Source organism: Barbatula barbatula (assembly GCF_947034865.1).
Source record: "Barbatula barbatula genome assembly, chromosome: 11".
In the NCBI taxonomy this organism is placed as follows: Eukaryota; Metazoa; Chordata; class Actinopteri; order Cypriniformes; family Nemacheilidae; genus Barbatula; species Barbatula barbatula.
The window spans coordinates 20,859,539-20,869,638 of record NC_136774.1 but is presented as its reverse complement, the minus strand read 5'-3'; the positions used below and the strand labels follow the sequence as shown (position 1 = coordinate 20,869,638).

Sequence of the window (10,100 nt, the reverse complement as noted above, 5' to 3'; positions counted from 1 at the left end):
ATATGACGTCGCGGAGCGAGCGGAGAAATGGGCGCGTCGAAAGGCGGGGCTTGGCGAAAGGTAGAGGCGTGTCGAAAGGTTTCTCATTGGTCAAAGGTGCGCTTTACAAATTAGTCGACCAATCAACGTTAACCACACGCACAAGTCATTTCTTTTAAACAGGAAGAAGCCCTTAAAAACGAAATATAATTGTATGAGACAAGTCTGTTTTGCTTAATTGCTTAATAATAATAAATGATAGAAGGTAGACCTAACCAAACAGCTCTCACTCATGAAGTTTTATGAGTATTTCAGTACATGCTAGATCATAGTCGGATGATAGAAATGCCTTTTATTGTAGGACATGTTGCTTCTCCATCATGACACCAAGGAAAATACATTATTTTGAAATTATGAAACGCTAGTGCAGTTGTGTCATTGTGTTATTATATAGAGACATATCCTTTAAACAATAATTGTAATTCACTTTCGATTGTGACACAGCTGTTCCTTAAAATATCAGTTATTTCTAAATTGTTCAAATCCAATATGTGCATCCCCTGTACCTTCATGTTACATTTACAATAAGCATCATTTACTTTTAATCAAATAAATATGATACAAAGCACATTTTATCGTAAAGTCCTTTGCACAACATGGGGGGAAAAGGTTGTGGGTCGAGCCCAAGCGATTGCACATGCCTATTAATGTATAGGATAATCGCTTTGGATAAAAGCGTCTGCTAAATTCATAAATGTAAATGTAATAATTAAAAAATAGTCACTTGTATCTTTATAAATGAACTGCAGATTGTTGGTTTCATATTTAACGGTGAAGAAGTGACTTTAGATGTGAGCCAATAGCGTTTAAGGTGAATTTAACCACTAAATCTAAAAGACCTCTCGGCACGCCCATTTCTGCGACCTGCAGATACCCGAAGTGATTTTCTCCATAGGAATTCACTGTAACAAACTCAAACTACATGTGTTTTGTGTCGTTTTCGACAGTGCAGCATGAAAGTCGTTTTTATTGTGTAGCAAAAGTTGAAAGGGGGGAAATGCCGGTATTGACGGAGAAACGGAAAGTAGCTTGAATCGGGTGGGATGAGCCAAGCCGGATGACTAAAACGCTTAATATTCGATTATTACAGGTCAAGTAGAACGATAACCGATATTTTGAGCCGATATGTCGAAAACGACGACCACTTTAAACAAATTTCTATTAAACCCCGCGATAAACACTACTGTTAAAAAACGAGCACCGATCCGGGAATACGTCTCACGTTAAGTTTGCTACTCATTAAAGTTTAAAGAAACAACATAACGTGGCTCAAAGCAGCGAAAAACTGAAAACATCAAACTTGTCTGTTATCAAGTTTATGTTTGATATCGGTGATAATTGTTTACGTTAAGATGCGTAATAATGGACTTCAATGGGGAAGAAACGCTTAACGCGTGATTTGTCACATTCTCCATTTAATAAGGACTCGTTCTTTTTTACTGAAGCTTGTATTTATTACAAGCCGGGTTTGGCATAGTAAATGTAATTAAGTGCAACTTAAAGACGTCAATCGCAACTTCCGTTTCGTGGTTACTTTAAAACTGAATTTTACGTTGTGGGGCTTTTATTTTGAAAGCCAAGAGGGCGTATGTCAAAGTCAGTCTGACTAGCCGGACACTTGTGTTTTTATCTCTCATGATGTCAATGTTAGCTAATAAATATCGCTGTCTGTATTTGTTAAGGCTGAACTCTAGATGGAAATGTCAACAACAAGCGTCCAGACTGTCAACACTGAACAGCGGACTTCATTCAACGGAAATAACTGTGAGTTTAAAACTACATTTGCTAACTGCTTAGCTTGGTTAACGTCAAATAACCAAGCTTTGGCATGTTGTGATCCATCCGTTTGGTTTATTTTTCCCTTTATTAATATTACGACAACATATCTGTACAGTAACACAACAAAGGCTTTACTGGTTATGTTTGCTTGCACAACAATACCAACGTTAACGTTACATGAGTTTTAATGTTTAACCTGAATATACACTGATGCTAGTCTTCTCCCTTTTGACTAAATTACGTTTGTCTTAGGAGGATGTATCTTTAGAAATACGAAATTAAAGATGTACGATTGCATATAAATCTATAAGTAAAGAAACATCATGTATTGTTAAACCTGTTTTACTTTCAGTCAGTATGTCGTGGCCAATTTAAGAGTATATCTACAGACCCGAGGCTCAGTTGGTGTGGAGGACATACGAAGGTAATGGACAAAGTGTTTACATTAATCTGATATTTAAGTATTTTTCCAGTGGTTTGTAATTGTGCTTTTATATCTCTACTTTTCTAAAGAGAAGAGAACTTCATTTAAGCGCACCTTCCACGGAAGCCAAGATTGGTAAATTCAGGTAAACAGTATATACACTGAATTCTAAATGTCAAATATCCTCGCAATAACCCCCGCTCTTAAGAAGGATGTGTTGACATTGACTGTATGCATTTGTTTTACACTTATATAAAGTGTTATCCATTTATGAATGGTATTTATTTTTATATATTAACTTTTATCAACCTAAGCTTATAGCATCGAGTTAACGTATAAGCGTCATTATTCCTAGTTTATTTTTGACTGTTTAGAAAATCACCATAATGTTCTCACACTGACTGTTTTGTTTAGAGAACTAACAGAGACAGAATATGAGAAGCTAGCAGATGAAACACTGGATGCATTAGCAGAGTTTTTAGAAGACCTCACAGATGAGAGTTTCACTGGACTGGACTATGATGTTGTGTTTTCTGTAAGTACGTGTGAACATATCCACACAATCTTTAAAAGTGCATTTAAAATGTGCAGTACATCGCTTTCTTGTGTTAGGTTAAGTGTGCCTAGTTGTCCACTAGAGGCTGTTGTTGGTCAAGATTACAAATGCTTTAAATTCAGCCCTTTGCTGTGATAGACTTGTTTTTCAGAAATACCTTCACGGTTGTGCTCAGACAACTTAAAGTATTACATTTATAGTTTTTAAATATTTACTAAAGATGGTTAACACTGTGGCATTATCAAAACATTGTCATAACATTGAACGTCTTTGTGTCTGTCTCAACCAGTGGTGTAAGTTTAATATCACCAAACCTGCTTTTACATTTTTTTCTGAAAGATTGCAATTCACTAGCTTTACAAACTGCTGCTGTATACGGTGAACAGAGTTCTTAAAATGTGAATGAGTTGTTTTTGTAACCTTGTATTAAAGGTTTGTTTGAGTGTTATTGTGTGAGCGCTCCTAAGACGTCATTAAAAATTCACAGAAAGAAAACAGGCTTTGTTGCGGCATCATGCACGCTGAGTAAATGCATGTGTGTCTTGCAGGATTTATGAAGACCAACACTATGAGCTTTCAGTATGTTGGCTGGACTAATGACATTCGTAATCATTCCCATACCGGACATAGATCTCTGCTATAAATACGCTGTGGTTTTTGTAATAAGATCATTCCTAGATCGTAAATGTTCCCACAACATATGACACGTTTTGCTTTATTTTATTAGATCACATAAAAAGGGTTTTACAAATATCCTTTTCAAACCCAAGGAATAATTATGCAAGCGTCTGGCTTGTGGCCAGCAGGCTGTGGTGATGGATTGATCGGTACTTGCCGCTTTCCTCCCTCTCTATGCTACAGTAGCTGGATAAATGTTAGACGGGGTGCTTCCCGTCAGCTGATTATTCCGAGTTGATATTTATACCCGTCGCCTGCAAACACAGACATCTGCAGCAGTCCTGATGTGATGAGCAGTGATGCAGTCGGCATGTTTACAGGGGTGCAGAACACCAGGTTCTCCTTTACACATTGACTGTCATCAGAGCTGGGAAGATATAATGAGACCGCGAGGCTTTAAATCAAGCATCCTGACAGCTGTGAGCCAAGGTGTGGCTGACAGATTGAACCGTGTTCTCAGATTGGCAGCTCACTCGGCCTCGGATCTGACTGCACACACACATCATCTTTTCATACACTTTCATGTACATTTCGCTGCTTGTTTTGAACCTAAGTTAAGTGCTTAGCAATCCTGTTTACTCAAGTCACATAGAAGAAAATAAATGTATTTACTTGTCTAACTTGTCTAACATATGGCTGCAAAGACAAAGCTGTCATTCTGTCTGGCATCTCTTATTGGCCAGGGAGTGTCTGACTGACATCTAAAGCAACAAGTTACAGATCACAGTGTTCGCCGTCATGTTTAGGAGTGTGAAATTTAGTCGTTGTCTGTCTCCTGGAAATCCTCTGGAATGTGTTTTGAATTTTGTGTCCTTTATGAATAAAGTGTTTAAAATTTTTCAACAGAGCGGTGTACTGACAATGAAATTGGGATATGGCCACGGTACATATGTGATCAACAAACAAACACCCAATCAACAGATCTGGCTGTCCTCACCAACAAGGTAAGATGTATCTGTCAGTGATGTTCATTTCTGATTCTGATGCAACATTTAGTTTAACATTCACAGTATAAAAGAATCAACTTGTTTCTTGCTTCGGTAGTATTGTTTTTGTATAGATGAATGGCTTTAGAAATAGTAATTCCTGCATTAAATAATGTGATGTCATGAGGGAAAACACAATTGCACATTTGTTTCTAAATGTTCTTCTTTCTCAGTGGGCCGAAACGCTACGATTGGACGGGGAAACGATGGGTTTACGCTCATGATGGGGGGACGTTACACGAACTGCTCTCAAAAGAACTGTCCGTCATCTTCCAAACAAATATAGATCTGTCCCGTCTCATTTATTCATGAGACCGATGTTAAAAACGGACTTCATTATGATGTACATTATTTCTGTGTATAACATGACTGTTGGGACATCATAATAAGGGTAACCGCTTGATTGTTTTTTGCTTTTAATATCTTTCTGTCATGTAGAAAGTCATCTGTATGCAAATCTACGATGAAACTAAATCGGCCTAAAAAGTCCTGCCACATAAAAAAAAGATTTGAAGAATATCGAGATGAGGCAAACAACTGGGTAGAATTAATTTTACACATCAAACCTGCACGCAACGCTAAGCTTTAAAACCCACTCAAAACAGAAGTGAAATGTTTTGTAATGAAATCCCTGTAAGCGAACCTGGTTAGATTAAAACCAGATTACACGGTTCACATTTAATGGCTCTTGAATAGAACAAATGGACACAGATTGTTTTTTGGAAGCTTAGGAAGCATCCTCCACGCCTGGCCCTGGTTGTACTGGAGGCTGTTGGGTATACGCAGGATAAGAGAATTATGAGAATGGTGGAGCAAAGGTCATCCCTTTTAAGAGCTTTTATTTAAGAATAATCTGCGACTGACAGCACTGCGCGGGCATCGTATTCCTCAGAGTCATTTAGATAGAGATGAGAGCAGGTCTACCACCATCAGGTGATGTACAAACGCCGATCTACCGGTCTGATTTACAGCCGATCCACCATCGATTAAAGTTATTAACTGTAGGGATACTGGATAGTGAATCATTACTCCCTGCAAACATCTCTTGATGTAACAGGCCATTAAACAGTACATTAATTTAACAGTGTCTATGTAAATATTAAAGTATGAGTGTGTTTGAAGTCATCATAAAGGGTGAAACAAAGGTCTGACGTTTTTGTCTCTTTTTCATACTTGAAATTTAGTTAAATATTTAATATTTACTGTGCATGTTTTTTGTTCCTTAATCAAAACAACTCAACAATAGTTTGATTCCATTACTTGAAATGCACAAAGCATGTTTTTTAAACAAAGTGATGTTTTTGCAAATCAACTGTTAATTCAAATGAACTCTTCTCACTGACTGACTCAATAGAACAAAATTCCAAAAACGAAAACGACTAGCAAGGTCCGCTGGTCACAGTTTCTCGGACAAGGGAATGAAGCGAGACCTGTTTTCTGCTCAGTGATGTGTTAACATACCGTAAAATTATACCAATTTGCCCTTTTTCACAACATGGTGACAGAGACCGGAAGTAAAAACGTTTCCCTGTCTCACTTCTGCCATTCCTTCATTCTTTCAGCTTGTTTTCTCACAGGCATTCATTTTATTTACCAAAAGCAATGGCAGCTTATGTTTGAAGTGAACGGAGCTAGAGCATTTTTACCTTACTTCCAGTTACTACACGTCATACTGTGAAATAGGTCTGTGGACAGCAAATACCATAGACTTAGATCAAATGTAAATTTAATTTAAATATATTGGTACGATGTAAACTAAAATGTATAAGTAAACTAGAGCTCCTTATTGCCATAAGGTTGTCTGTGGCTTGTTTATTTCGTTATCCAATGTGTATGATGTGGTTTGTTGTATTTGTTATTTAAATGAACCTTTATTGACTTTTTGCAATTGTTTTTGCCAGAACTATGAAGCAAAATCTGATAGGCCGACAGGAATATTTTTCTTGGACCAGCAATGTCCAAACCAACTATTAATGTTTAGTTGTTAACGCGTGTGTCTTTAATGAGACGAGAACTGTCTTTCAAACCAGAACCTCTTGATCGCCCGCAACTGATTCTAGTAACACTTTGATGTAAGGATTTGAGACCAATCTTTTTTAATTAGACCCCCGTGATAATTGCACCAGCTGCTTTCCTCGTCAAATCTTTGTTAAAGCTATAAAAAGTCTGAGCTAAAAAGTGTTCTTAAACAGATTATTCTCACAACTAATGGAAATGAGTCGATACAAGCAGCTAGTTCCAATCCAGTCAGAACTCACGACAGATGATAAGCGCTTGAAGCATCTCTCTCTTTGTCCAGACATGAATATGCAAATGCCTATTATAGAGCTTGACTCACAGGCCCAAAATAGCATGAAGTTTCCATGGGAACATGGATTTATCACTGAACTCTGATGTCAGTTGAGTGGTTTCGCTCCCAGACAACCGAACTCTGAAAGATTTCCCAAATGTAGATCCTTTTTGTTTTGTAATGTCGCTGGGCATCAAGCCATGACAGCATCGTATTCTGCAAAGTGTTTTTGAAAGGATATCCTTGAATTTGAACATTTAGGACTATTGGGCAGCTTTTACTGTGCACATGAAGGGAAAAAAAGCCTGGGGCAAAAAATCCAGGAAAACGCGTCACAGATTATGTCAAGTAACATTTGGATTCGTGCCCCGAAAGCAGTTGTGTAAGAGTCTGCGATTACTGATGATGCAATCATATTTAAAAAAAATTTAACTGAGGACTCGTCATTATAAAGACTTAAGAAGAGACGTTTCATCAGGGTAAGTCATGAAGTTATTTCACAGTTTAATGTGTAGGATCTGAAAATATTCACGCATTTAAAAACGACTTTGTTGGTCTTTATCAGAAGTTTGTTACTGTGAAAGAAGTTTGAACTACAGCTCAATATCTCCAAATTAATTACTTGTAATATTTAATGGGAAAAAATAGATTTTTTTCAATTACTACAGGAAACATGAATGGTGCTTGCCTAGCAAAACTAGTTAGGAAGGTTAAAAGGGGATGTTGGTTGTTGCCTGGGTGTTGTTAACTGGTTGCTAAGGGCTGAGATCCAAATTACACCTTTATTTTGAAGAGTGTTCTTGAATAATGGTTTATTACACAGACATTAATAGGCTTGTTGTGTAAGGAATGTTTCTGACCTGTGTTTTAAAGTTGCCATTGATTGCTTAGAAATGTTGTCAGAATGAAGCTTTGCTTGCATGATGCTTGGAAGTCTTAAAGTCTCGCTCCCTTCTTCAGCTGCTCAAATACACTAAAGCAACAAGAGAAATGTCAATGCATATCTCATAGCTGCTCTGTTTGCCAATAATGCATTGATCTCGCTCTGTCATCAGACACAACCGCGGCCACACAGGCTTCTGTTTCAAGAAAGATAAAGTTCCACCCAGGTTATCCTTCAGATGTTATCTTGTGAAAGAAGAGAAATCATTTGTCGGTCTTTGAACTGAAGAAAGGAGCGCAAGACAGTCTTTGTCAAAGATGAGACATTAATTGTCCCAATTTCCAGCGCAGGCACCAATTTGTCTCAATTTTCCTCGGGTCGATGGCAGCGTCCCTGCTGTCAAGATTAAACTCTTGTATAGTCCACTTGGAGAAACGACCATTTGTCAATTGGATGTCTTTAGAAACAAATACAGTTTTTAGATGAATAAGACGATACTGAACATAAGTGAAGTTGTGATGTAACGTAATAACCTGTAGCTCAGTGGTTAGAGAATGGCGCTACAACACCAAGGTCATGGGCTCGATCCCAGGGATTGCACATACTCTGAAACAAAATGTATAATGTAATGCATGCAATGCAAGTCGCTTGGGATAAAGGTGTCTGCCAAATGCATAATAACTGTAAAATAATTTGGTTGTCAGTGAAAATCTAATAGACGTCTAACCAGAACCTAAGAATAGACCACACTTGGTGACACACTAGGGCTGTGCAACATATACATATATGTTTATTCTCAAAAACACGAAAATAACTGTCAACAAGAACAAACACAAGTGTATAAACGTGTATTCGTGGCATTAACGGTCACTCTCATCCAGCTGATTCTAATCAAGTGGTCGTCGTGTGTTGTAAATAATGAGTGAGCGAGTGTACATCGAATGTACACTCAAAATCCAAGTGCATTGTGGGTCAAAAAGAATAAACGAATGTAGGGAATGACACCACTAAAAAATGGCGGACACGCAATATAGTGCACTAGATGAGAGATAGGGAGTGGTTTCATACAGCCATTCTTTGCGGAAGTCTACCGGAACTTAAGTTTGTGCCACATAAGTTTATGTTGTTGCCACTGAAATTGTCTATATATGTATATTTTTTAATCTTGGAAATGTAAAGCTCAAGTGTATAATTTCTCTGCCACTGGCATCACAAAACAAAATGGGAAAATGACTTTAAGCTGGGCTAGAAAAACAAATGAACATCAAATATAATATTACACTTTAGCTTTAAAAATATTTTTGTTGGAGTCACAGTTTTTCAAACAATGCATGTATATCCTTCCGTTATAATCTCGAGAAATCTCTCAAGAAAGGTCCTGCCTCTCAAGCCATGGATATAAAGCATGTCGAAGGTGAAATTGCACTGGCTGTGCTTTATGAAAGCCGAAGGAACAGCCAGCACTCAATAATAAACGCTTGTATTAGCTTCAGACGCTTCTCAAGGACGAAAAGCAATATGGAGCTGTTAGGATTAGTTTGCCAGTGCTGGCCGGTCCTGAAGCTGTTAAATGACAGAAAGGACAGAGTCTGCCTTGAATTCCTGGGCTTTGTTGACTTTCACATTCATGCCAAAGCAATCTGTACCTAAGGATTAGCGCTGGAACAGGTGAGAAGAATATGATTTGTTTTGTTGTTAAAAATGTTAGAAACAGTACACCCAAAAATGAAAAATCTGTCATCACTTATTCACTCTCAAATCTGTATGCATTTCTTTGTTCTGATGAACACAGAGAAAGATATTTGGAAGAATGCCTGTAACCAAACAGTTCATGGCCACCATTGACTTGCATAGTAGGACAATTTGCTTTATATTCTACACAAAAGAAGATATTTTGAAGAGTGTAGGAAAGCAAACTGGCTACCAGTGTCGTTTTAGTTGAGTACTTCGCGAGCAGGTTTGGGTAGATTAATGCTATAGAGGAACCTTCAGTTATTTTTTCTTAAGACATTGTCACAAGCGTCAGTATCAGTAGCCTTCTGAAGGACAGAGGTGAGACCATATTGAGTTGTTTTTGATGCCTTTCGTAAGAGAGAGACCTTGTATGATGATTGTATGTTGACTTTACAATATGGCGATCGTGATTGTTCTCGCTTCTCTCTTTCCTGCACAGCGTTATTTATGTCGTTTGGAGCGCTAATGCTGGTATGAAACATGACATGCACCCTGCATTGAAATTGAATTAAGACGCATGAGAGTGCAACAGCTCTGTGATACATCACCTAAGTTTCCTGCAGGAATTGGATCTCTGTTTAAGATAAATGAAACAGACATGCGAACACTAATATGAAGGCATGAGAACACACCCATATGTACATACAGTATATTTGGGGTGTATCGCTGCAAATAAATCTACATTTACATTCACCTATTGTATGACATATCGCTTATTGCTCCCTGAACTC

General features: G+C 37.8%; 1 protein-coding gene across 2 annotated transcripts; it reads left to right on the top strand.

Annotated features, from left to right (window-relative positions):
- Window positions 1-1,604: 1,604 nt before the first annotated feature.
- On the top strand, window positions 1,605-6,348 carry fxn (frataxin). Of its 2 annotated transcripts, XM_079467363.1 has the most exons (7): window positions 1,605-1,635; window positions 1,722-1,803; window positions 2,171-2,242; window positions 2,332-2,387; window positions 2,657-2,777; window positions 4,323-4,420; window positions 4,636-6,255. In XM_079467363.1, the coding sequence occupies exons 1-7, from the start codon at window positions 1,628-1,630 to the stop codon at window positions 4,772-4,774; spliced, it is 576 nt and encodes a 191-aa protein (XP_079323489.1). In that variant the 5' UTR covers window positions 1,605-1,627; the 3' UTR covers window positions 4,775-6,255. The 2 variants fall into 2 exon arrangements, with proteins under 2 accessions (XP_079323489.1, XP_079323490.1); XM_079467364.1 differs by having other exon boundaries at window positions 1,619-1,803; window positions 4,636-6,348.
- Window positions 6,349-10,100: the final 3,752 nt, after the last annotated feature.

What these genes read in the sequence shown, in the direction of transcription:
- fxn (XM_079467364.1), top strand. Translation starts at nt 1,675, where the DNA reads ATGATGTCAATGTTAGCTAATAAATATCGCTGTCTGTATTTGTTAAGG. An exon ending in GCCAAGATTGGTAAATTCAG is followed by an intron (nt 2,388 to 2,656) that starts GTAAACAGTATA and finishes TGTTTTGTTTAG; the next exon opens with AGAACTAACAGAGACAGAAT. An exon ending in TGGCTGTCCTCACCAACAAG is followed by an intron (nt 4,421 to 4,635) that starts GTAAGATGTATC and finishes CTTCTTTCTCAG; the next exon opens with TGGGCCGAAACGCTACGATT.